This window comes from Temnothorax curvispinosus, unplaced genomic scaffold (assembly GCF_003070985.1).
Source record: "Temnothorax curvispinosus isolate PA1 unplaced genomic scaffold, ASM307098v1 QBEX01012990.1, whole genome shotgun sequence".
Taxonomy (NCBI): domain Eukaryota; kingdom Metazoa; phylum Arthropoda; class Insecta; order Hymenoptera; family Formicidae; genus Temnothorax; species Temnothorax curvispinosus.
Window position 1 is genome coordinate 16199 of NW_020222770.1, and position 22974 is coordinate 39172.

The 22974-nt window shown below is 43.9% G+C and overlaps 1 protein-coding gene across 1 annotated transcript; it reads left to right on the forward strand.

Moving 5' to 3' along the window:
* Positions 1-1445: 1445 nt before the first annotated feature.
* On the forward strand, positions 1446-21030 carry LOC112462977 (titin). Its single transcript, XM_025029085.1, has 6 exons — positions 1446-1554; positions 8059-8106; positions 8408-8881; positions 8962-9243; positions 9365-17117; positions 17459-21030. Exons 1-6 carry the CDS (start codon positions 1464-1466, stop codon positions 17562-17564), a joined length of 8754 nt encoding a protein of 2917 aa, XP_024884853.1. The 5' UTR covers positions 1446-1463; the 3' UTR covers positions 17565-21030.
* The last annotated feature ends 1944 nt before the right edge of the window (positions 21031-22974 follow it).

A 22974-nucleotide genomic window follows, 5' to 3' on the forward strand; every position in this document is an offset into this window, starting at 1 on the left:
GCTGTCGCACGGTTGGTATGCGCCGCCGGCTTCGCCAAAGTCCTCCTTTTCTTCCTGCCCAGAGATTCTTATTTTTCCTCCTCCTCCTCCGCCTCCTCTTCCGCCTCCTCCTCTTCCTCCTTCTTTATCGCGTTTACCAGCTAACTCAGCGCTCCTAAGTAATTTCTTTCGGTCAAGAACCCGCAGATACGATCATCGCCTCTTTCCTCTTTCCTCCCTCTACATTGGAACGGAGAAATGTAAACGCGCTGACATTCAATTTTATAGCGCCCATTTGAAAATTGAACTTTTATCATTAACATTTTTTTTTACTCACGCTCTTTTTCGCGCGTCTATTCCCTTATCGGGCGAGCGAGGCTCTGCACCATCCCGCTGGCCAGCGGTATATGAACGAAGGAGGTTGAGCACACAGCGGGCTCGTGCAAACATGCGTGCTCATTCCCACGCACCCACGCCTCTCATAGCTGGCTTACGCTCCAGGTAGACAGACGAATCGCATTTAGCCTCCCGCCGCGACGCGAATGCGTCAAATGTTTTCTCGCGTTGCGAATTTCGCGTCTTGACACCGTGATACATTGTATACCTTAAGGCTAATTCTACCAACACCGATTAACTCTCTACAGCATTTAACCGATTAACTCTGTTCTTTTTCTCGTGACTGTCTGTTTTCCTGACACTGATTACATACAGATACACTAATATATAATTATTAATATATTGTTATTGCTTTATATTATACATATGTTCATTTACATAATTAATACTTAGTCCATTATGTATATTATATCTTATATTGTTAGTCGCGTATGAGATCGAGCTGTGTGCGGCCTGCAGGCTCGCGAGAAGCGATCGGTCAAAGTGCAGAGGTGCGTCTAGCTCCAGACGCGACCACTGTGTCCGTCCAGCTGTCATCCTGTCAGATCAGGGCGAGAGTTACATGGTAGAATGCCACGTGACGAGATAGATATGCCTTTAAGCCGCCTCATGATAGAATAGATAAGCGTACAATGGCTCGTTATACTTTCGCGCGTATGCAGATAACGCGAAAAAATTCTCAAAGCCGTCTGAGTAGGTTTGAATCCAAGCGATGAATCGAGCGATTGCATTTGTGATCTAATACTAAATGATATAAGGCGCCACCCATGTTTGCGTTAGAGAATTTTAATATTATTCATTGGCAGTTGATGATTATTGAATAATCGATGATGTAAATAAACTTCAATTATATTTAAACGAAGACATATATGAAGAATACTTAGTATTCTGTAAGTAACAAATAACTTAAACTTTAAATAGAATTTCGTAATCCTAGCTTCTTCTTAAATTAGCTCTTAAACTAGCCCGACCGCACATTTTATATGTAGCCGCACAAGAGACCAAAGCTTAGTTTATGTTCGCATGGGTAATGTAAGCTAACGAAAGCATCATTTACGTGTTGCAGGGTACGGAAGAAGAGTGCCGACATGTCGGCGTTGAACGCCGCGCTTTGTAGACGCGGAATAATCCTCTGGCTGGCCGCCGTCCTACTGCTGGCGTCACGATCCACGCATTCTGGTGAGTTTTTGCAGAAATGCCTCAGTGTACTTCTAGCTCTCTTTCTTTCGTCTGGCTTCAACGCCTTGGACACGCTTGAGCCGCCGTACAAAACGTGAGTCATTTATTTGATAGAGAGACCGTGAACGCGCGGACTCCCACGAGGAAATAAGAGGTAGACAGGCAAGAAATATTTTCGCTCGCCCGAGAAGACGCGATCGGATTATTTCTGCTTGTGGCTTGCTCGAAGTCAGATTGTATTCCACCGGATCATCCATAAATGCTGTCCATAAATGTAGCAAAATATGCTGGAATCGTAAAAAAAGAAAAAAAAAGTTTTTGCTTCCACTTTGATGTTGTGTTTACTCTTTTTACACTTTGAATACTGACAAGAAGTTGAATATTGCGGTAATAGAGACCAAAGAGAAAAAGAGAGTAAAAGTAATCTCGGATGAAGATGAGAAAAGTCTTTCTCGTAACTCAAGCATGTTTTATTGCATTTATGATGGAAACTAGTTTTCTGAAAGGCAAAAGAAGAGTGATTCTATTAAAGTACGCATATCTCGCGATAAATAGAGTCGGGCGTAAATGCGCGTATACCGTGCATTGAAATTAATTTCTGAAAATCAGAGTCGAGAGCAGAGACGATCACTTCCGTGACCGTCTTTCTTGTACCGTCTGGTGTGACTAACGCAGAGTCGGCCAGCCAATGTTTGAATGAGCGAGCCACGTTCTGTCAGGCCGTCGAACCTATCCGTGTGTCTCCCTTCTTCTCTGGCAACGGGGAGAGCATTACCTCATAATGCTCACCTCTGGCATCGGTCGTGTCGAGGCCCAAGGTGCTTTCCCATGGACCTGGCACACCATATTCGTTCTTCGACCACTCTCGGGTCGCCTTTAGGCGGTCGGTCGCCTCCTTCCTATCGTGAACCTCGTTCCGCCAGGTTCCGCGAACTTCTTCCCTTTACGTCGAGCTGGTTTAAAACGGTACGCCTGGACCTCTCTCGAGTTCTGGTATCGATATCAAAAGAAGACGATCCAGTTAAAACGGGGCCTTCAATTGTCGTCGCTCGTGTCATGAATTATTTCCGGGTATAGAAAAACGATGATAGATTCAGTAGCCGCAGTAATCGACCGCAAATTCGTAAAATGCGTCTCGGTGTCGACAGAAAAAGGCTTCGTCATTCCCGTAATTCGTTATTCGAGAAAGTAATTTCGCATCTTGTGGTCAAGAGGCTGCAAAGAAGACGAACCTATTTCGCACAGGCGCTCATGACGATCGATCGATTGATCGATCAGCCGATAGGGGAGCATTCTCAGAAAAGCTATGATACTATGAACACGACGACGTGCAAAAACGTTGCATCGTCAATGAAGGCTTATTGAAGATGCGTCAGTTTTGCCTCTCCCCTTCATCAATCGGCCGTCGGTGTTTCAGCGAAGAGCAGGTGTGGTTAAACCGACGGAATCGATTGAATTCCACGACTCACCCGGCGTGTCTTCCCTCGTTCTTCTTTCCCTCCTTCCTTCCCACCGCTTGGAAATCGCTAGGCGATTCTGTGACTCTCTATCGCATGCACGCTCGTATCCTTTTTGTTCCTCGGGCTTTTCTCGAGCGGGCAGCAAGGACGATCGAGATCGACGCGTTCGATCACCGGCGATCCATCAGGCGGCGGACAAGTTTTACTGGATTATGTATCTTCCTTTGGACGCAGCGGGCATTTGCGAGATACTTGCATTCAAAGGAAATCAGGAATATCGCCGGCTTCGAGAGGCAACAGGTTTCCATTGTAAAAAAGCGTTTACCTATCGTGTTGTATTACCACTCGCGTAGCAATAATTTTCTTCTCAAGTCGACTGTCTCGAGATTATCAGAATTACTTGATATATTAAATTGCATTTGACGGACTTTTCAAATTAGATTTAAAAAACAGCGAAAAACTACAAGCGACATTCGTCTCTTATGATTTTTTGCAATCGTGTCAAATTGTTACATGTTTGTGTGATCATAATTATTATGCGCGATCGGAGATATGGCAGTTATTAAGTATCGTATAGATATCACTTCTCAGTAATATATAAATAAACGTTATTATCGAAATTCCTTGAGACAGTCATTTATCACACTTGACCAGAATTTATGTTCGATCGGTATTAGTACGGCTCGTGAGTTCCGTTAATTCCCTTCGTCTCTTTCACTTCGTTCAAAATTTACACAAATCGTTTCTTGCATTAGCATCGAAAAAAAGAGAAAGAAGAAAGAAGAAGAAGAAGAAGCAAGAAATACGGCACAATAAAATTTATTTTTTCGGTAAGCGGAGAAATCAATTTCGGAGTCCCACCCGGAAGTGATCTAAGTCTCTGAAGTCAATCGAGAGAAAAAAAAACGCGTCTCGGCGCACGGTCCTCCGCGTAGCGGTTCCTCCAACGGCTGCATCCACGTGATGCTGTGTGAATTCTGGTCAAACCTGTAAGCCCTGAGGAGCAATCAGTCGACATGCCCACATCAGGATGTCATTGACCGCGTACCTCACCGTTCGCCACTTACGGTCCACCGTACGTTATATATCCACCGGAGTCGCATCTGACCCCTAAGGCGTTCCATATTTATGCTTAATGCTTAGCAAAGTGTCGTTATCGTCGAGTATCATCAAACTCTCTCGTGGCGAGCTCGACGCGTCGCAACGGCGCGGAGTAGAATCCGGATGGTATTGCACGCGGCGCGGAGCGCAATAAAAATTCGCTGAGATATATGGTGACGTGGATCGCATACAGTTACGCACATATTAAATCTACTCGAGTGTCTTATGCGAGACGTAATTGTACAAATCAATCTATAAATCTGTTCGAAAGACTTTTACACGTCCGAAACTGAGCGCTCTGCATGGATCCTCCGAATTACGGATCACGAATGAAATCAGATCATACGAAATTCATCAGAAATGAAATCCCCGAAATAAATCTATCGTGCACGGGAGCAAAATAATGAGAGTGTTAAGGGGATCTAATGTGTTTTTGATAGCGAGTGCGAATAAATTTCGCGCTGTCAATTCAGACGAGAAAGAGCTCTCGCCCTAAGAGGGTATAGAAAGGACCCGTTGTAACCGGTACGTCATAAGAGGACTCCACTCCCTCGTCCTCGCGCGCGTACTCTTCAGAGCTCTTCTCTCTTTCTCTCTCGTCTATGTACCTTCTTGACTACTTACTGAGATGGTGAGGTCAGCAGCGGTCATCCGACGAAAGGTATAACGGAACGCGTGGGTGCAACGTCAGCGTGACACGGATTAAATCGGTCGCGATAGATTCATTTTGGAAAATGGGTGTTTCGCTTTCGCAAGGCATAATTTAAGGGCGATATCCGCGCATCCACGGCATCGCATTCAACGTCGGCTAGATCCAATCGCACATACGAAACATTCTCGCGCAACGAAGTGAATCGCGGTTCAAAGATCTCGAGCCCCTTATCGGAAATGAGTGTTTCTTTCCCGAGTCGGGAATTATTCTCATTACCGGACCTAACGGTGCGCGGACTCGCATCATAATGTAGGAAGTGGCAATGAACTCGATCCCGTGTGATTGGGAAGATATAATTTATGATTGTCCTCGAAAGGGGCACCACCGCGCTAGAAACAGTACGGCGCGTATTACGCCAGAACCGGTCGGCCAGGTTTCCACAGCGTTACCTTCCCGATACCCATGACATTGACATTAACATTCTCGTCGATACAAACAAATAGCGTTATTTTTCTGCTCCTTCCCCGTACTTAGTTGGAATTTATTTCGATAAAGTTACACGGCGAGTGGGTTGCGTAATTTCCAAGTAGCTGGCGGTCTTTCGAGATGGGCTTTGCCGAGGAAAGTTCCGACATGACAAGTCTTTCATCTCGCGTACGCACATGCGCGCGCGCGCACGCACGCACACACACACACACACACACACACAAATTATTCCATCATCTTTTTCATCAGTGTGCGAAAAAGACTGTCTTGGTGAGCGCGCAACGGAGGAAACCGCGACCTTGGAGAATGCGTAATGCAGAATTTCGTGCACGCAATACGCCAGGGGCTGGCTGCGGTGCCAGGTGTTCATCGGAGCGTGTGCGGTTGATGGTAATGAACTTTCGCGAGGCAAGGCCGCCGGGAATGATTTCATAACGCGAGCGCAACAGCCCCGTGTTCTCCTGTTCTCCGCGGTGTGTAACAGCATCGTTCGCGCGCGCGTACGCGGAGAAAGGAACAGGTCAGGTCGCGGCACGTTGCGGGAGGAATCGAGAGGGTCGCCCTCGAAGCGGGAGCGAGACAATTGCGGGTGGGGAAACGACACACGGAGAGGAAACAGGAGGACTCGGCGGTACGTTGACTTACATAATGACTCCTCGCGACTCCTCGAGATACACGTATATGTGTGCATGTGCACGCGATATGTATAAGCGCGATCCTCTGTCCTTGATTACGAGCGAGGCGGCCGAAGAACGCATAAATCTCGCGCGCGGAAATTATATTCGAGGGAAGATACGTTTATTTTTGATACCGATAAACTCCCCCACATTGTCCTTTTTCTATGTGACCAAGATTGATTTAGAGTCTACGTTCCGCATACACCTCGAGAGAAGTTTGCGCGAGAGATCTTTAGAGCGTACCTTAGCCGATGCACTTCCGCGCGCGGCTTTGTATGTACAATCTGTTTTATTCGGAACTGCATTTTTGCATCCAGAGGGAACGGAACATTATCTCGCCGCGTGAGATTTATTGGACGACTCTCACTGCACTTCTTCCGAGAGAGGTAATGCGCGATTCGCACCTTTCGATTTCGAAAGGGTAAGAAATAAATGTCAAAAACCGAGCGGATCGACGATCGAAATCATTGTGCTTCATCGCGATGCAATTTGCCGTTATTACAGTCGAAATGCGTCGCGATTTTTTTGTCAGCATCTCCCGGTTGTATGTGCTCAATGTCCCGTTAGTCCGTCGACGGTAATTTATCGTTACCGGTGAAGAAGCGAAGAAAATGCTTGCTCGCGCGGCAAAAAGTTGTCTTTCAGTTTTTGGTGCGCATCGTCGTAAGACTCGATGGACCGTTCAAAAGATGCGACAATTCTCCGCTGATTCCAAGAAAGAATCGAATCGATGATGATTGCAGCGAACATCTTTCTCTCTTCCTCCTTCAATTTTCTGTCACGGTACCCTTCGCTATCCGATAAGCTTCTTTTATTCAGTAACAGTCCAATTGTCTCATTATGCGTTTAATTACCACGAGTGCATACCGTTGTTTGTATTGAATGATCATATTGTGTCGTTGTAGTTAAACGCTCGCATAATGAAGATCACGTACAGAGATTACAATCGTGTACACGAAGCCTCGACACCTTGACCGTGGTCTCCGTGAAGGGAGGTGCGACGTAATAATTTAGTCTGACCATTGTGCGAGACAAGAATCGTCTCGGTAGGCCACGCGTACGTGATGGGTTCGTATAACGTGGAGGCACGCGGCTCGGGCTCCGGTTTGCTCGTGGGACTGACGAGACACAACCAAGCCTCCATTCAACCATCGTTGGGCTTCCCGGTACAAGTTCAGTTCACTGGAAATCACCTGCATCGCGGAATGCTAATTCTTGAATATCGCGAAACTCGCTTCCATGTGTTATGTAAAGGTACATTGATGGATAATGAGTTCTTGGAAAAGATGTATGTATCGAATATAAAGTTCATGTCGATATCTAATCTTGGAAATGTATTAATAAATTTTAATAAAATGATATATTTTTTTATATGTTTGGATAAGTTACAGCTATCTTTTACGAAAATCTAAATGATACTTTTTTCATCCGTACTTTATATACGTTGCACGGATGTCGTTTAGAATTTTTCATGTAATATAAAGCTAAATGCTACTTCGAAGATGAGAGAGCAAGAATGAGGGCGGTCGGACCGGTATAGATAAGGCTCATTGTGCGATTTCTCGGTGAAAACATCTCAGTGATTGTACTTCGGGAGAGTATCCTGTCATGTTTCAGGAACAATCGAACTCAAGTCCTGGGCGCGACACTCCAATTTCAAAAAGGAGATTGCAAAAGGCATAGTCGCGTAAGAAAAGAATGGGCTCGCAAAGGGAGACACGCGATTATTGTACGCGAATGTCCGCACGGATTGCACGCGAGAGGAAGAGCCAAATGGAATTCACTATTCCATGCGCACTCACCATGCAACTCATATGACTAGGGCGAGGGTGTTAACGAGAATTCGCCCACGTGTATTTCGCGCCATATGACGCTTCCACTCGTTCCGTTGTTAAGCCCCGGTACACCCTCGAGAGACGACGAATGCGTCCCGCCAGTAATTACTATGATAAACTGCACGCGGGAGACGCATTGACGTCCACCCCTGCAAATTTCCCCGAGCTTATTCGGCAATCCCGTTTTATGCTTTTCATTAACTTCAACTTCACGTACACGCCCGCGCCCGTAGTCTACCTGTCGCGGCAAGCTCGATCGCATAGCACTAACAGTTGTGTTTCTTTCATTGCAGCGCCGGTATATGACCAAGATACCACACAGATTGCAGAGTACGATGGAGGTATGTATATCACACCTGGTTTTGTCGCATTTAATTAACTGTCACGTACGCTAGCAATGTGACATTAATTGTAATTTGAGAAGCCGTCATACTTTAATTCAAAGTCAAAGGATTAAAAGATAATTATTATACATGATTTTTATACATTATAAAATAAAAATTTTTCTCTGAATTTTCCTAAATTGAATTTATTCGTTGCATTTCACAACAAATATAATAATGTTGCGAAAATTATAATTGCGTTGTGTAATTACGATATTTTAGAGACTCGGTATCTAATTAATGTTAAATTATTCTCTAGTCACCGCTGGATGTTACTTCAACTACCAGCGGTATCAAGAAGGCGACAGGATCATGACGAGTGAACCATGCCTGAACTGCACATGCCACAATCGGATGTTGATGTGCTACTTGAAGGTCTGCCCCTTCACGAAAGCGATCGGTCAGGATTGCACGGTGGAGAAACGTCCGGATCAATGTTGTCCCGTGATCAACTGTCCGGAAGTACCGGTTCAGTTGTTAACGTCGACAACAAGCGCACCGGCGACCTCGGACTCCACGGAAGTCGGTTTCCACGACAATTATGGCTGTCATGTCGACGAGAGGTTTTACGCAGACGGCGCTATGCTGCCGTTGGATCATCACAATCCTTGTGAGCTTTGCTACTGCATTAGAAATAGAACCACTTGCGTCATGCAAGAGTGTACTTTACGAGTGGCTGGATGTAAACCGGTCTATCAACCGGGTGTATGTTGCCCGATCAAGTACAATTGCGGTAAGTAATTGCGTTGTCCTATGATATCGCGGTGTTATTTCGTGCTGGAAAGTGCTCATAATTATTGATTCTTTGCGCAGAATACGATGAGGAACCTAGCACCACGGTTGGTCCAACTCCCGGTCTCATTATGACCACAACGCTACCTCCTGGCGTGTTACCTCAATGTTATTATGAGGATAAAGTCTACGAAGACGGCGATCTGATTTATTCCACTCAGCCTTGCCAGCATTGCTATTGCTTCCGAGGCGAAATCGCTTGCGCGGTGCAAAATTGCGGAACGCCGATGCAAGAGCATGGAAAGAATTGTACAGCCTTACCGCCACCGGAAGGAGAATGTTGTCCGACCACATACCAGTGTGGTAAGTAATTTCACGTAATAACTAATAGTTGCGATGTATTATGTAACTCAACGATCTAATAGGCGTTATTAGTCAATGAATATTACGCATTAAAAGATATGCTCGTGTATGCTTATTACAGAAGAAGAAGAAATTACCACGGTACAAGATGAAGGTGAAGAACAGCTTCCGGAACAAGTACCACGTGACCAAATTACCGAATCCCCGGCGCTGATTGACCAGGAAGATCAGCAAGTGAAGGAAGAACATCCTCAGGAGGAAATATTCCCGGGTATAGACAATAATATACCGCAAGAGGGAGAAGAAGAGAAGACTCTTGAAGGAACTATCGAACATATTACTCAGGGACCCGTTCCGTCTACCGAAAAACCTGAACAACAACCTGAAGAACAGCCCGCAACATTACCAGCAGAAGAGATAGAAACTACTACTATTGAGAAAGAATCCACTCCTTCTCACGAACATGTTACCGAAATTTCTGCTGAAATAACATCGGAAGAGCCAGGATCAGCGGAAGTGCCCTCTGAAGTAGAAACAGCAAAACCGGAAGCGCCTACGACAGTACAAGAAGCTGAAGAAAGTTTAGTTACTGAAGCACCTGCCACTAAATTACCGGAAACTTCATCTACCGCGGAAAGCTTACCAGAAGAGGTGTTAACGACAGAACATGTACCTGAAGAACACGTAAGCACAGAAGAGAATATAATTGAAAAGGAACATGGTATTTCTATTACTGAAAAGGAACAACCGATTGAACCTTCCATTACCGAAGCAACGCAGACTGAAGGTCCAATAAAAGAAGAAGAAACTACTAGCCCGCAAGAATTATCAACGCAAACACAAAAAGAGATAACCGAGGTAGAGAAAACGACAGAAGAAGAACAAATTAGCGTAACGCAAACGCCGGAAAGACCGGAGATTTTGACTGAAATCATTGAGGTAACATCGTCAACTGAAGAGCCTGGTATCAGCACTGAATCGGTCAGCAAGCAGCCAAAGGAAAGTGAAAGTAAATCAGAAACTATTCCAGGTGAATTCTTGGCAACGCAAACGGAATCACCGAAAGAAGAAGAAACTGTGACTGTCGCTCATGAGATATCTAGTACTGAACAAATCATCACTGAGAAAGAAAAAGAATCGTATCCAACGGAAACCGCTGTTACGGAAGAGATTCAATCAACTGAAGTAAGCGGTCCTTCTACAGAACAACCTGCCGAAGAACAGAAACCAGTAGTATCTGAGGTTGAAAAGGAACAACGGCCGGAAGAGACATCTGAGCATGCAATTGAAGAGCAAGCTACTGTCGCCGCTAAGAAAGAAGATGCCGGGTTGACTGAGAGTCCAGTGACGGGCGAAGGAGAATCAACTCCAGAAATTCCAATTCAAGGTCCAACTGGCATACCGATTCCCGAACGAAGCCCAGAACAGAAGGCAGAAGACCAGAACGTGTATCATGTGACGGAAGACTATCACGGTGTTACGCATTCAGAAATTAGTCCCGATAATCTTATAACTGAATCTCCGCAAAAAATACCTACAATGTATCCCCCACAGGAACAAGATACTACGCTAGCCCCATCAGAAGGAACTATAAAACCGATTGTGACGGAAGGTGCTGAAGTATCGACGGAAGGAACCACGAAGCCGATACTAGAACAAGCTACAGAAATAAACTTATCAACTCAGCGTAAACCTGAAACCACTACAATCTCTGAAGAAACGAAAACGGAAAGCACACCTGCTGTCATCGAAGTTCAGGCTAGCACGGAATCTTCTGCAACTACTATCGCTCAAGAAGTATTAGAAGAAGAAGCTAAGAAATCTAGTGTGCCAGAAGAGACGGGAACTAAAATACCACAAACGGAAATTCAATTAACAGAAAAGACTCCCAGTAGTGAGGAAATTTCTACAGAAGGACCTAGCGTCGAAGAATCTAGTGAAAGTTCTGAGGAAATCAGTGGCGAGAAAGGTGAGAAAGAAGTGCAACCAAAGAAGGAAGAGAAAATAGAAACGCAACCTCCAATCGTAACAGAACCAGCTTCCGAAACACCCGCATCAATCCCAGCGGAACATTCGACAGTGCCTTCGGATCTTGAAAAAGAACATGCTACGGAAGGTGAACATGTTACTACTGTAAGTCCTTCTGAGCAATCAACGCACGTGCCAACGCAAGTCGAAGAGAAAGAAACTGAAATAGTTCCTGTTGAAAAAGAACCAGTTACTGAAAAACCAGTTGAGGAACGTGTTACAGAACATCCCGTTGCAACACCAGGCATAACTAGCGAAGAAGAAAAAGAATTACAAACCGAAGAACCTGTTTTGAAAGAGGAGCAAACCACGGAAGCGATAAAGACGATAGAAGCTGAAGAAAAACTTACAACGCAGATACCTGCCGTCGAAGAAAGAATAACTGAGCAACCTGAACAATATTCTACAGAGAAAGCTTTGGAAGAAGTTGTTACAGAAAGCCATGGTCCGGAGGAAATAAGTACGAAAGACGTGTCAACAGAAAGTGCAGAACAACAAACTGCAATAACGATAACAGAAAAAAAACCATTTAAGGAAACTGTAGAATTAAAACCAACGGAAGTTACTCCAATTGAACAAACAGAATTGCCCGTTGAACATCCCACCGAGGCAGGTGAAATTGAAAAAGAAGGTGAAGAAAAGATTTCTGTGCCTGTATCCACGGAGGAAGTGCAAACAGAAATTCCTGCAGTTGAAATTGGAGTCACTGAGACAACGGCCGTGGAAATAGAAAAGACTGAGCCATCTGTCAGCGGAGAATATATACCAAGTCAGCCTTCGATTCCTTCAGATCGCAAGGAGGATCAGGGACCTATTGAACCAGAACAAATAACGCAGAAACCAGAAAAAGAAATAACTGAGACGCCCGAAGAACCACAGAAGCCGACAGTTCCTTCTGAAGAGGAAACATCTCATATTCCATCTTTGGAAGCTGTTGTTACCGAATCTGTTCTGCCCGAAGAAAAACCGGCCGAGGGTAGCACAACTGAATCTGCTGCTGTTAGCGAAACTGTTATACCGGAACAGCCTGAAATATCGAGCGAACAACCGGAAAAAGTCGCAACCGAACCATCCAGACAGGAGGAACAAACTCAGGGACCAATCACTGAGGAACAGCCAGAGGTACATGAAACATCCAGTCCTGTACCTCACGAAGAGTCTTCCATAATTCCAGAAATTCCTGAAAGACCAGTTGAAGGCGAAGAAGTTAGTAAGACAACCGAAATCGCAGAAGGAGGTACGACAGTACCAGTATTAATTTCTGAGGCATCAACTGAGCTGCCTGGATTTGAAGAAGCTACGAAGCCCGAAGTTCTTATCGAAAAGGAAATTACACCTGCGACTGAATCTGTATCTCCAGAAAAAGAGCAACCGGAAATACAAGAGCAAGTCACGCAACCATCGATAAAAGAAGAAATACCAAGTAAGGAAAAAGATGAAACAACAGGCCCAGTTGAAATATCCACTGAAGAAAGTATAACTCCTGAAACATCTGAAGTGCCGATTATTAAAGAACAACCACAGAAACCCGAAGAAGAAGAAATTATTAAAAAAACTACCATCACGGAGGTGCCTGTTCATGAAGAAAAAGAGGAATATTCAACGGTTGCTCCAAAAGAAACACCTGAGGTGACAATTATTACTGAAATACCACCAAAGGGAGTACTTCAATATACAACGAATATTCCTGAAGAGACTTCTGTAGAAGGAGAGAGTACGTCGGAGATCGTGCCTCGTCCAGCGGGTATTCCAGGAGAAGGTAACTGTCTCGTTGAAGGACAATCTTATAGCAATAATTCGGCGGTTCCACCGGCAAACGCGTGTCAGACCAGTTGTCGTTGTATCAGCAGCATTGTACAATGCGAACTCGTGCAATGTCCTGCCCCGCCAACGCACCTATCGAATTGCATGCCAGTTCACACGAACGGAGAATCTTGCTGCCCAATGTACGCTTGTGATTTCACACCGACTGACAAATTGGAATCTGACAGTCATGTAATCGAACCTCATGTTCCCGAAGCAGAAGGAGAAATTCAGAAAACTGTCCCGCCTACGGAGATATCAACAGAAGCTGCGGCAGAATCGAGTACGTTAGCTGGTGAGATTAGTACGCCAGAATCACGACCCGTGGAAATTACTGTTACCCCATCTGAAGAAGAGATAGCAACTGAGAGGCAGCAGACCACTCTCAAACCTACTGAAATAGTTTATGAACAGCCAACTACACTTAGGCAACCTATCGAGCAATATCCTGAGGAACAAACCATTAGTCCGGTGTCTGAAACATCACAAGAATCTGCCAGTCAAATACCCGAAGAAGAACATACCGTGCTACCTAAGGTAGGAGAAACTACCGAAGGCAAAGTTATCGAAGAAGGTATAACAGAATCAGGAGCTTCGACCGAGCAACCGCAGGAGGAGATTGGGGAGAAGCAGGTTACTGTTAGTGGCGAAGTAATTACTTCCACGCATGTACCTATAGAACAGGAACCTCACGCCACCGAAGAAACTGTTACAATTCCAAAAGAGAAAGAGACTTCTGTTCCTGTCGAAGTAGAAGTTACGACCATAGCCGCTGGTAAAGATGAAGAAACTATTACGCCAACCAAAGAGGAGAAACCTACTGAGGATAAAAGTATCGAAGAACAACCTACGCTTAAACCAATTGAAGAAATCGAAAAAGAACAACCAGAAGAAGAAAAAATTCCACTAAAGCCAACCTCTGAAGAACCTGTTATTGTTGAGGAACACGAAATATCTACAAAACCGGAAGAAATTGTGACAGGAAAACCAGAAATTTCAGAGGAACAACAAACTGTCAAACCAACCGAGTATGAGAGTACTTCCGTTCTTGAAATTCAGTCGACGACTGAGTATAAACCCGAGAGTGAAATAAAACAAGAGACAGTCACATTAACTGAAACTGAAGCACCAGAAGCCCAAACAAAATTGCCTGATATCGTTCCAAGCGAAACAGAAACACAAAAGCCAATTATACCTGTTGAATCAACGACATTGATACATGATCATACGGTAACTGAGGGGGCGCCGATAGAGGAATATACGACTATAAAATCCTTGGAAGTTTCTACGGAAGAAAGCACGAAGACGGAGCCGGGAATTTCAACTCAAGCTCCTGTAATTGAAGAAGAGCACGTTACCATTCCTGTCTTGCCTGTTGAATTGCCTGGTAAGGAAACCACCACTAAACTAGTCGAAGAATCTACTCCTGCAATTTCCCATGAAGAAGTATTGCCAGGAATAACGGAAAGCGCAATAGAAAAAGAAACTACAGAACACGCTGAAAAGCATACAGAACCATCGGTTACAGAACCATCAGAACACGAAGAAGAACCATTAGCCACAAAATCTCCTGAAGAAAAACCATTCGAAACTGAATCTCCAGTCATAACCGAGGAACCAGCCAAAACTACTGAAGCAGAAGCAGAACATGAAAAACCTACTGAAACCATCGTTCCTCACGAACCAGAAAGTACGCCAGTCTCGGTTGAGAAGCATCCGGAAACTACACCAGAAATTGAATCTCATACGCCTGAATTACCTACCGAAAAACCCACTATAGTCGAAGAAATATCAACAGCGTCTGTATCTGGAGAAGAAGCTGGCGAGCAAGCCACTACATCGATCGTAAAAGAAACTGAGCCAAGTCTGAGCGAAGTGACTAAACAGCCGATTATTCCAGAATCCAAAACACCAGTTGTAGAGGAAGAACACGTCACCGTCCCGATCGAAGAACAAACTCCGAAATCCGAGGAGTCTCCTGTCGAGGAACAGACTGTTGCTTCTCCTAGTCCCGGTGAAGAAGAGATAACAGAGAGTGGTGTTTTGACAGAAGTGGCCGTACCGGTAACGAGTCAAGAGGAACAGACAACTGAAAAGGCTATCGATATTGTCAAACCAGAAACGCAATTGCCCGATTTAACGGAGGAACATACCGTTATTCCTGAAATTTCCAAGGAAGAGCAGAAACCTGAAATTGGAATAACGGAAGAACCTGGTAAAGAGGAACCGACTACGATTCCGGAACTAACGGAAGCGGACAAGAAAGAAACGGAAGAAGCTGTTAAGGAGGAAGCTGTGACGCCTGCTAGTACTACAGAGTACAAACAAGAAGAAATTGAACCAGTTGTGAAAATTCAAGAACCAATAGAAACAACGACTCTTCCAAAAGAACAGAAACCAGAAAAGGACAGTCAAGTTACCGAGGCTAGTTCACCGGAACATCCAGTGAGTGAAGAAGCGACAACTGTGGCAAGTTTGATACCCGAAGAACATCCAACGATACCGGTAAAGACAGAAGAACAAAGCACCCTTGAACCTGAATATCAGACAACGTTATCTACTGCAGAAGAAGAAGTATCGAAACCAGCGACTGAGATTAGTGGAGTGGAGAAACTTTCACCCGAAGGAGAAACCGTTACAATTGAAAGTACGGAGAAGCCGGAAGAACCTGTTACGAAACTCGAAGTAAGTTCAACTGAAAAGCCTGAAGAAGTTCCATTCGAAACGGAAAAGCCGGCTGAACCAGAACAGGGAACAGAGTCGCCCGAACAAGGTGAAACTACTACGAAAATAATTGAGAGTGCAGTGACAAAAGAAACATTACCGGAAGAAGTGGTTCCAGTTGAAGTGACTCCAAAAATTGAAGAGAAACCAACAGAAGTTTCTACAATAGAAGGAGAAGAAGAAGCACATGTTACGGAACCTATTTCAGTTGAAACGACTTCCGTTCATGAGGAAGAACAACCATCGATAATCAAATTACAGCCTACTGAAAGGCCTCTTCCTTCTGAGGAAGAAACTCCTGCGGGAGAAATTCAGCCTAGCCAACCTGAAGAAGGAGGAGAGGCTCATCCAACTGTACCCGAAGAGAGTCATCCGAGTACAATTGAAGAACCTCAGTTTACCACGGAACATGCGCCCGAAGAAGTTATTACGATAAAAGCAGAAGAACAGCCAGCAACTTCTTCAGAAGCTGTCACTACTGTTGAGGGTCCAATCAAGGTTTCTGATGTGAAACCAACTGAATTGCCTGAGGAGACAGCTACCGTCGGACCGGTAGTACCAGAAGAACCTGAATCTCAGATCCCGATAAAGTCCGAAGAAATTCCGCAACCGGAAACTCCAATCGAGGAACCTATCATAAAGACGCAGCCGTTACCTACGGAATTACCAAGCGGAGGCATTACGGAAGAAATTCCCGAAGAGGAACCTATTCATCCACAAGAAGGCGAAAGTCATCCTCACATCGTTGACCATTTCCCGGAGGCTACTCCGAAACCTGAGACCGATTATAATTTCCCCGAGCAAAGACCGGCGACCACCTTGGCTCCCCATATTCCGGAATACCCTGATCAACCCGGAATATCGGGCGAGGACACTCATTTCCCCATGCCCGGTGGTAGCTATCCGAATCCCGACGACGATTATGGCGAGGAGGATTATGGTGGACCAGGCACCTGTCGATACGGCGGCAAGGTCTACGTTTCAGCGCAACAGATACCCAGGGACGACCCGTGCGACTTCTGTTTCTGCTTCAGGAGCGACATTATCTGTCTTCAACAGAGCTGTCCACCGCCTATTCCGGGCTGTCACGAGGAACCGATCAGCGGTTTTTGCTGCCCCAGATACGAGTGCCCTGTATCGATGGCCACGGCTCTTAATTTGACCACTACCACCACCACGACTACGACCACGTTACCACCGCTTTTCCATCCGCACGCTTACAAAGGTTCCGCGAGACGAAGTGGCTGCCAGGTTCGTGGCCAGGCCTATCGAGTAGGAGAAGTTATTAAGTCGGCGTCTGGACCCTGTCTCCGCTGCATGTAAGTTTATGAAAAAATATTTCTCTATATATTCCCTACACTGAGAAAAAAATATTTAGATATGCTGCCAATAGCTTATTTACTTATTAATATAATACACATATTTATTTAGAATTAGATAATTTTACTTAATTTAAATAAAAATATTTAATTCTAAATAAATATGTGTATTATATTAAGTAAATAAGCTATTGGCAGCAATCTAAATAAACATTTTTTTTCTCAGTGCAGTTACCTCTCTATAAATTGCCTTTTATATTATATATTACTCTATATTTTATATATTACTCTATGCGTGTTATTTCTAAAATAACCTAACGCGAATTGTTGCAAAATTTTAGTTGCGGAGGTGACGGTAACATGAATTGTGACCCACGAGTATGCAGTCCGGAACCGATGCTGAGGCAAATGATTGCTGCGACTACAGATGCCAAGAGGAGGAGATGAGCCGCCGAGTTAAATCATGGGATTCATCTCTACAAGGAAGCACATAGGACGAGCACGAGGACTAAAAAATCGACAGCAGGAAAAAATCCAGTGTTGTATAAAAGTGAATTAAAATTATTCTAAACTGTCTAAACGTCGCGCGAAACACAGACAATAGTGTGCTTCGGCGATCACGAACTGAGTGGCCAAAACGTAAACGTTTATATTAATAATATTATATTATGTTATATAAAAAGAGAAAGAGCGACGGGGTGAGAGAGAGAGAGAGAGAGAGAGAGAGAGAGAGAGAGAGAGAGAGAAAGTGAAAGAGAGAAAAAGAGGAAGGAAGAAAGCAATAATACCGGTCAAAGAATCGTAGGAGATTAATTGTGTATCGGTGCTAATATGCGAACACGGAAGAAAAAAGCAGCGTGAATGTAAAAAATACAGGCAAAAAAAGAAGAAAAAAGAAAAAAATCGTGATAATTACCGCGTTCTATCTCGCGTGGGATATTTTATACATGCCCTAAAAAGACAAGAAAGAGAGGAAATTACTGAACGTACGAGACTTATGACTGTGCCTTTGTCAGTGTCGAATATCAGCGGCACTGCTTTCGTTTCGGCAACGAGCGCCGTCCGCAGCCACGGTCATCGTCGTCGGTATTAATAAAAAAAAAAGAAAAAAGAAACACGAAGAAAGAGAGAGAGTTGCAATCGGCGACTCCTAGGTGACGGGAGAAAAAGAAGGTGAGAAGAAATGTGACGAATGCGTTTTATACGACGCACATAAAACGAAAAAAAAAGAAAGAAAAAAGAAGAATAAGAATAGAAAGAAAAATTTAATGCGCCGACCGAATGGGTCACGCAGTGATACTGAAACAGCGGAGGATTCGTATATGAATCGTACGAAGGATACCTCGATTCGCAAATCGTCTAGCATAGCTAGAAGCTTTTTTAAATGTTTTTTTCTACCGCAAACTATACATACGTCCACGGTATCCCTCCTACGACGTAACGCCGTAAATTGGGAAATATGGGAGAGAAATGAGATTACGATATCCGCGGCATGTCCTCACGGCTTTTACGGTGTCACTGCGACAATCTTAAGCGACGACGATATATGTCATTATTTGCTACGCGTGTTCTGAATCGTTTATTCAGCTGCTACGTGTGCCCCGATGATCGGGACACATTACTCAAGTTTGCTGACGTTCACGCGCACTCGGACACGATCGAGATTAATGGATCGGCATAACCAGAGCCGGCCGTGCTTCCAGTATTTTTAAGCCGCGAGGATCCAAAGATCCTTTTCTTTTCAAGGAAGAACTTTCGATCGAGCCATCTTTTTTTCTTCTTTTTTCAATCGATCCGTCAATACCATACATATATAGTGCCAACGATCGTATCCTAGTGCGCGCGCGAGTATGTGTATGTGCGTGAGTGTGATGCATGTGATATGTTAAAGAAGAGAGAGAAAGAGAGGGAGAGAGAGAGAGAGAGAGAGAGAAAAAGCCAGAGAGACGAAAGATACACGCATCTCAAAGCTCAAACAGCGGCTCGCGCGGAGGACCGATCCGAGAATTTGCTTCTCCGGCGAGCTGGCGTCATTATACATAAATATAGATATAAATATATATATAAATATATATACATTTATATAATTCTTTATATACACTGTACCCTCCTCTGATAATAATACTTAATGATAACGATGTTCTATACGTTTGTACGAAAGTATAGCTATTAAGAGAACGAGATGAGAGATAATCGCCTGTACCGGTTCTCCAGTCTCAAAGTATTGCGTTAGAAAAGAGAAAACGATAAGAACTTTCGGGATCTCTTTCCAAGTCAATTATTTATCTCGGTAGCGATGATACTCGACTCGCACGATCGTCGTCTAATAACGAAAGCAACGTCACGCTTTGAGACTCTGGAACTCTGTGGGCTCTCTTTAGTGTAATTGTAATAAATAGAACGAATGTTTTATATATATATATATATATATATATATATATAAATTGTCGCACGAAATACTGCGCATACTGTCTGTATAATAATCGAACGAAGACGAGTCAACGTTCGGTCTTCCTGATATCAGCGGCCCGTTAATCCTAGTTACTCGTTTATTAATAACTAAGCCCGTATCTGCCCCTCCGGGAGAACAGCTTCTTGCGAAGAACTATTATGAACGTGTTTTTCCTCTTTTTCTTCACGTAAAGGATCTCTTTCGACTTGAAAGACCAACGTATTCATGGAGCTTCCACGACAACTTGATCGTGATATACAAAGTGGCCATATTATTACTGTCACTGTTCTCAGACGTGAATGAAACAAATCTCTCATGCAATAATCGATAATAAATCTTTTGATATACGAAACGTTTTTGTGTTTTATGATTATAATGAAGTTACAAAAATGATAAGCGCGCTGCGACGTTCTCGTGGAGAAAAAGTTGAGCCGAAAGTTTTCAAGTAATCGTATATAAACTTTTGTAAATCTTTTCACAATCGGGCGAATGTACGTTCGAATAGGTCGAGAAGAGAGAAAGTATCGGTGTCATAACTCTCAATTAACTGAGATAACGTTGACGAAATAAGCGCGCGATTTTCGTGCTTGTCTTCCATCGAGATGAAAATTTATCACGCCGGCGAGCAACGCGAAAGTAACTAAAACCTATTTGCTCAAGGCTCATTGAAAGTTTATACGTGGTTGTAGTCGAGTCAGTTCTTCCCAAGCCAATATTCACTAGCGATTGTAGTCCAAACCTAGTATTTATATCTCGATATCAACCCTTTTCCTCTTCCCCTCAATCATAGCGAGATCATTATAATAATCGAAGGTAAATATGAGTGTCGAGTGTTTACGATAAGTACGATATTATGCATGTAGGCGTAAGGTGGACGTACCGTGCTGGATATACGTAGAACGCATGTAAGACTAGCGTTAAAGACAGGCCGGGTGGCAGCGAGGAGTCCGCACATATCTACGTACGCATCAAAGCGCACGAAGCGACCAATTCCTGTTTGTTCAGCATCAACTGCCTCAGCGTGATCGAACGATCGAAGGTTCTCACGTTGGGAGACTTTCTCGCGATCCGACATGATCACTGTGACGGAAGGCTTTGAATCGGTATGCTCGCGCATAAGCGCGTATAATCTAATACAGCGCGTGGCGCGGTTGACGAAATGACGAGGGACGCTTGATCCTTCCGACGGATTTCTCGACGCCTCTTTTTTACACGTGAGTACGATCGCAGTCGCGAGCTGCTATGCGGAATGTAACTCGACATCGTTCGCCGCGTATTATACTATGTGATAAACGGGATAAATGAGAGCGAGCCGGGAAAGAGAAAGAGAGAAAGAGAGAGAGCGAGAGAGAGAGAGAGAGAGTCCCGGCGGTGTCGACTGTATGGAAATAGGCTATAGGTTCGACAGTACGTGCTAGTATAAAGTGTCCTTTTATATGAATAAAAGATTTTGTATGTCAACCCTGTGTATCTCTGTGCGCCTCGTGCATTTTGTGCAAATAACCTGCCGTTCAAAGATTTTAGTTTCACCGAAAATAATATAACAGAAAGTAATAAAAATAATATTAACTATTTTATAAAATTTAATTAAATCGCTTTGCAATACTTGGCAATTAAAGGTAAGACTGCATATCTTGCGGTGAGGCATTATCAATTTGCTTTTCAGTATAAAAAAAAAAAAAAAAAAATCTGACTTACCAACCCGATGCGCAACAGGCGGAGTTACTCAGCCACGTAGCTACGATGATACTGTAACATACAAACATGAAGTTTAAATTAAAGAAGCGCTTAAAATAATCAACATTTCAAAAGATAATTCTTAATTCATTATATTGGCCTCTAAGTTATCTTTCAATAAAATATTTAACAATACAATTACTGTTTACCGAAAAAGATCTTTATAAGAATAAAATTTTAGATAATTGCTCTGTCTTTAATTACTTTTAACTTATCGAAATGAAACAATTCGAATAAATAGAAACGAATTATCAATTTTATGTAGCTAAGAGGTGATACTTACCCCAAGGTTGCTCCGCCGGTGCCCGATGTCTCTCTCGGACCTCCTCCTCCTCTCAGAACGTTAGGTCTCTCCTCCTTTCTCCTCTCACCGCACAGGACACTCGCGAGAAACACTCGCGGATAACAAATTACAATCGCGCGCGGACTAATTATCAGCAAAAGTCTTTCTCGCGCGATGATACTGTACGGCACTCCCATTTATAAAGCCCATGAGAAGAATATTCCGTCAAGTACGCCGTAATATTCTTCAAATATAGGCTTTGAAAAAGTCTTTTAGTCCGAATACTTGTATACGGCACTCTCGAAACAAACGCGACGAACCGGCTGCGGTTCGCTTCAATGAAATCGGCGGACGGAGGGTACTTTAGCTTCCCCGTCTTTGGATTTTTATCCAAGCAGAACGAGAGTTTTGCTTGGGCAAAATCCTCGTACTGGGTACTGGGTCTTCCCACCTTGCCAAGGTCGTACTCATGAGGAAGGAAATACTTTACTCTGTAATATAAAAGCAGATAATATAAAATTAAATTATATAAATATGATATATTTCCTAAAATGATTTCACATTTTCTAACACGGATTTTTCGGGAAAATTTGAAAGAATCGCGACGCCGATTGCCCCGATTCGTTCTGCGTTCATCACCGCGTTACGTTAATGACGACGAAATAATGTTCGAAGATGTCGGTAACTTACTGGCGCGACACCACGCGAATCAAGTAGACGGCTAGTAAAGACACGCAGTTAATTAATCAAAAATACAATAAAAATTAAATATCGCACGCACAGTACGGGTTCGAGCACGATAAATCTCGCGAATGTAAAACTGTACTATATATTAATACCTCGCACGAGAAGTCGCGGATTGTTAACTTATATACGCGCGGCACGACGAAATACACGAAAATAAGAAATATTAATGAACTGGTGTTGTACGTATCACGGCGCGTGCTATTACTCGAATTACTCGATAGGATTTCACGTTGTCACTCTTTTCGAAAAGAATCGGAGATAGCTCGCATTACAATTCCGGCACAGCGTTCATGCAAAGCACGACACGTCGAGACTGTCGAGAGTCCAGATGGTGGCGAGACCGCGAGACGAACGATTATCGCCCGTGAATGCACAACGAAACGGCAAATCACTCACAAATCACATAATTACAATTGCAATTGCCATACCTTTGCCTCGATGCGGACGTCTCCGTCTCGAGCGATTCACACGACACATTCCGATTAATTCCGACACTGTCCGACAGACACTTTCGATACATTGCGAATTCTTGAGCGCGTAGTCGATTATTCCCGCAAAACGAGGAGCAGGAGTGCCAATCGCAGGAAAAAGCGCGTTCCGAAAAACACACAGCTGACAGCACCCACAGCCATCAGCAC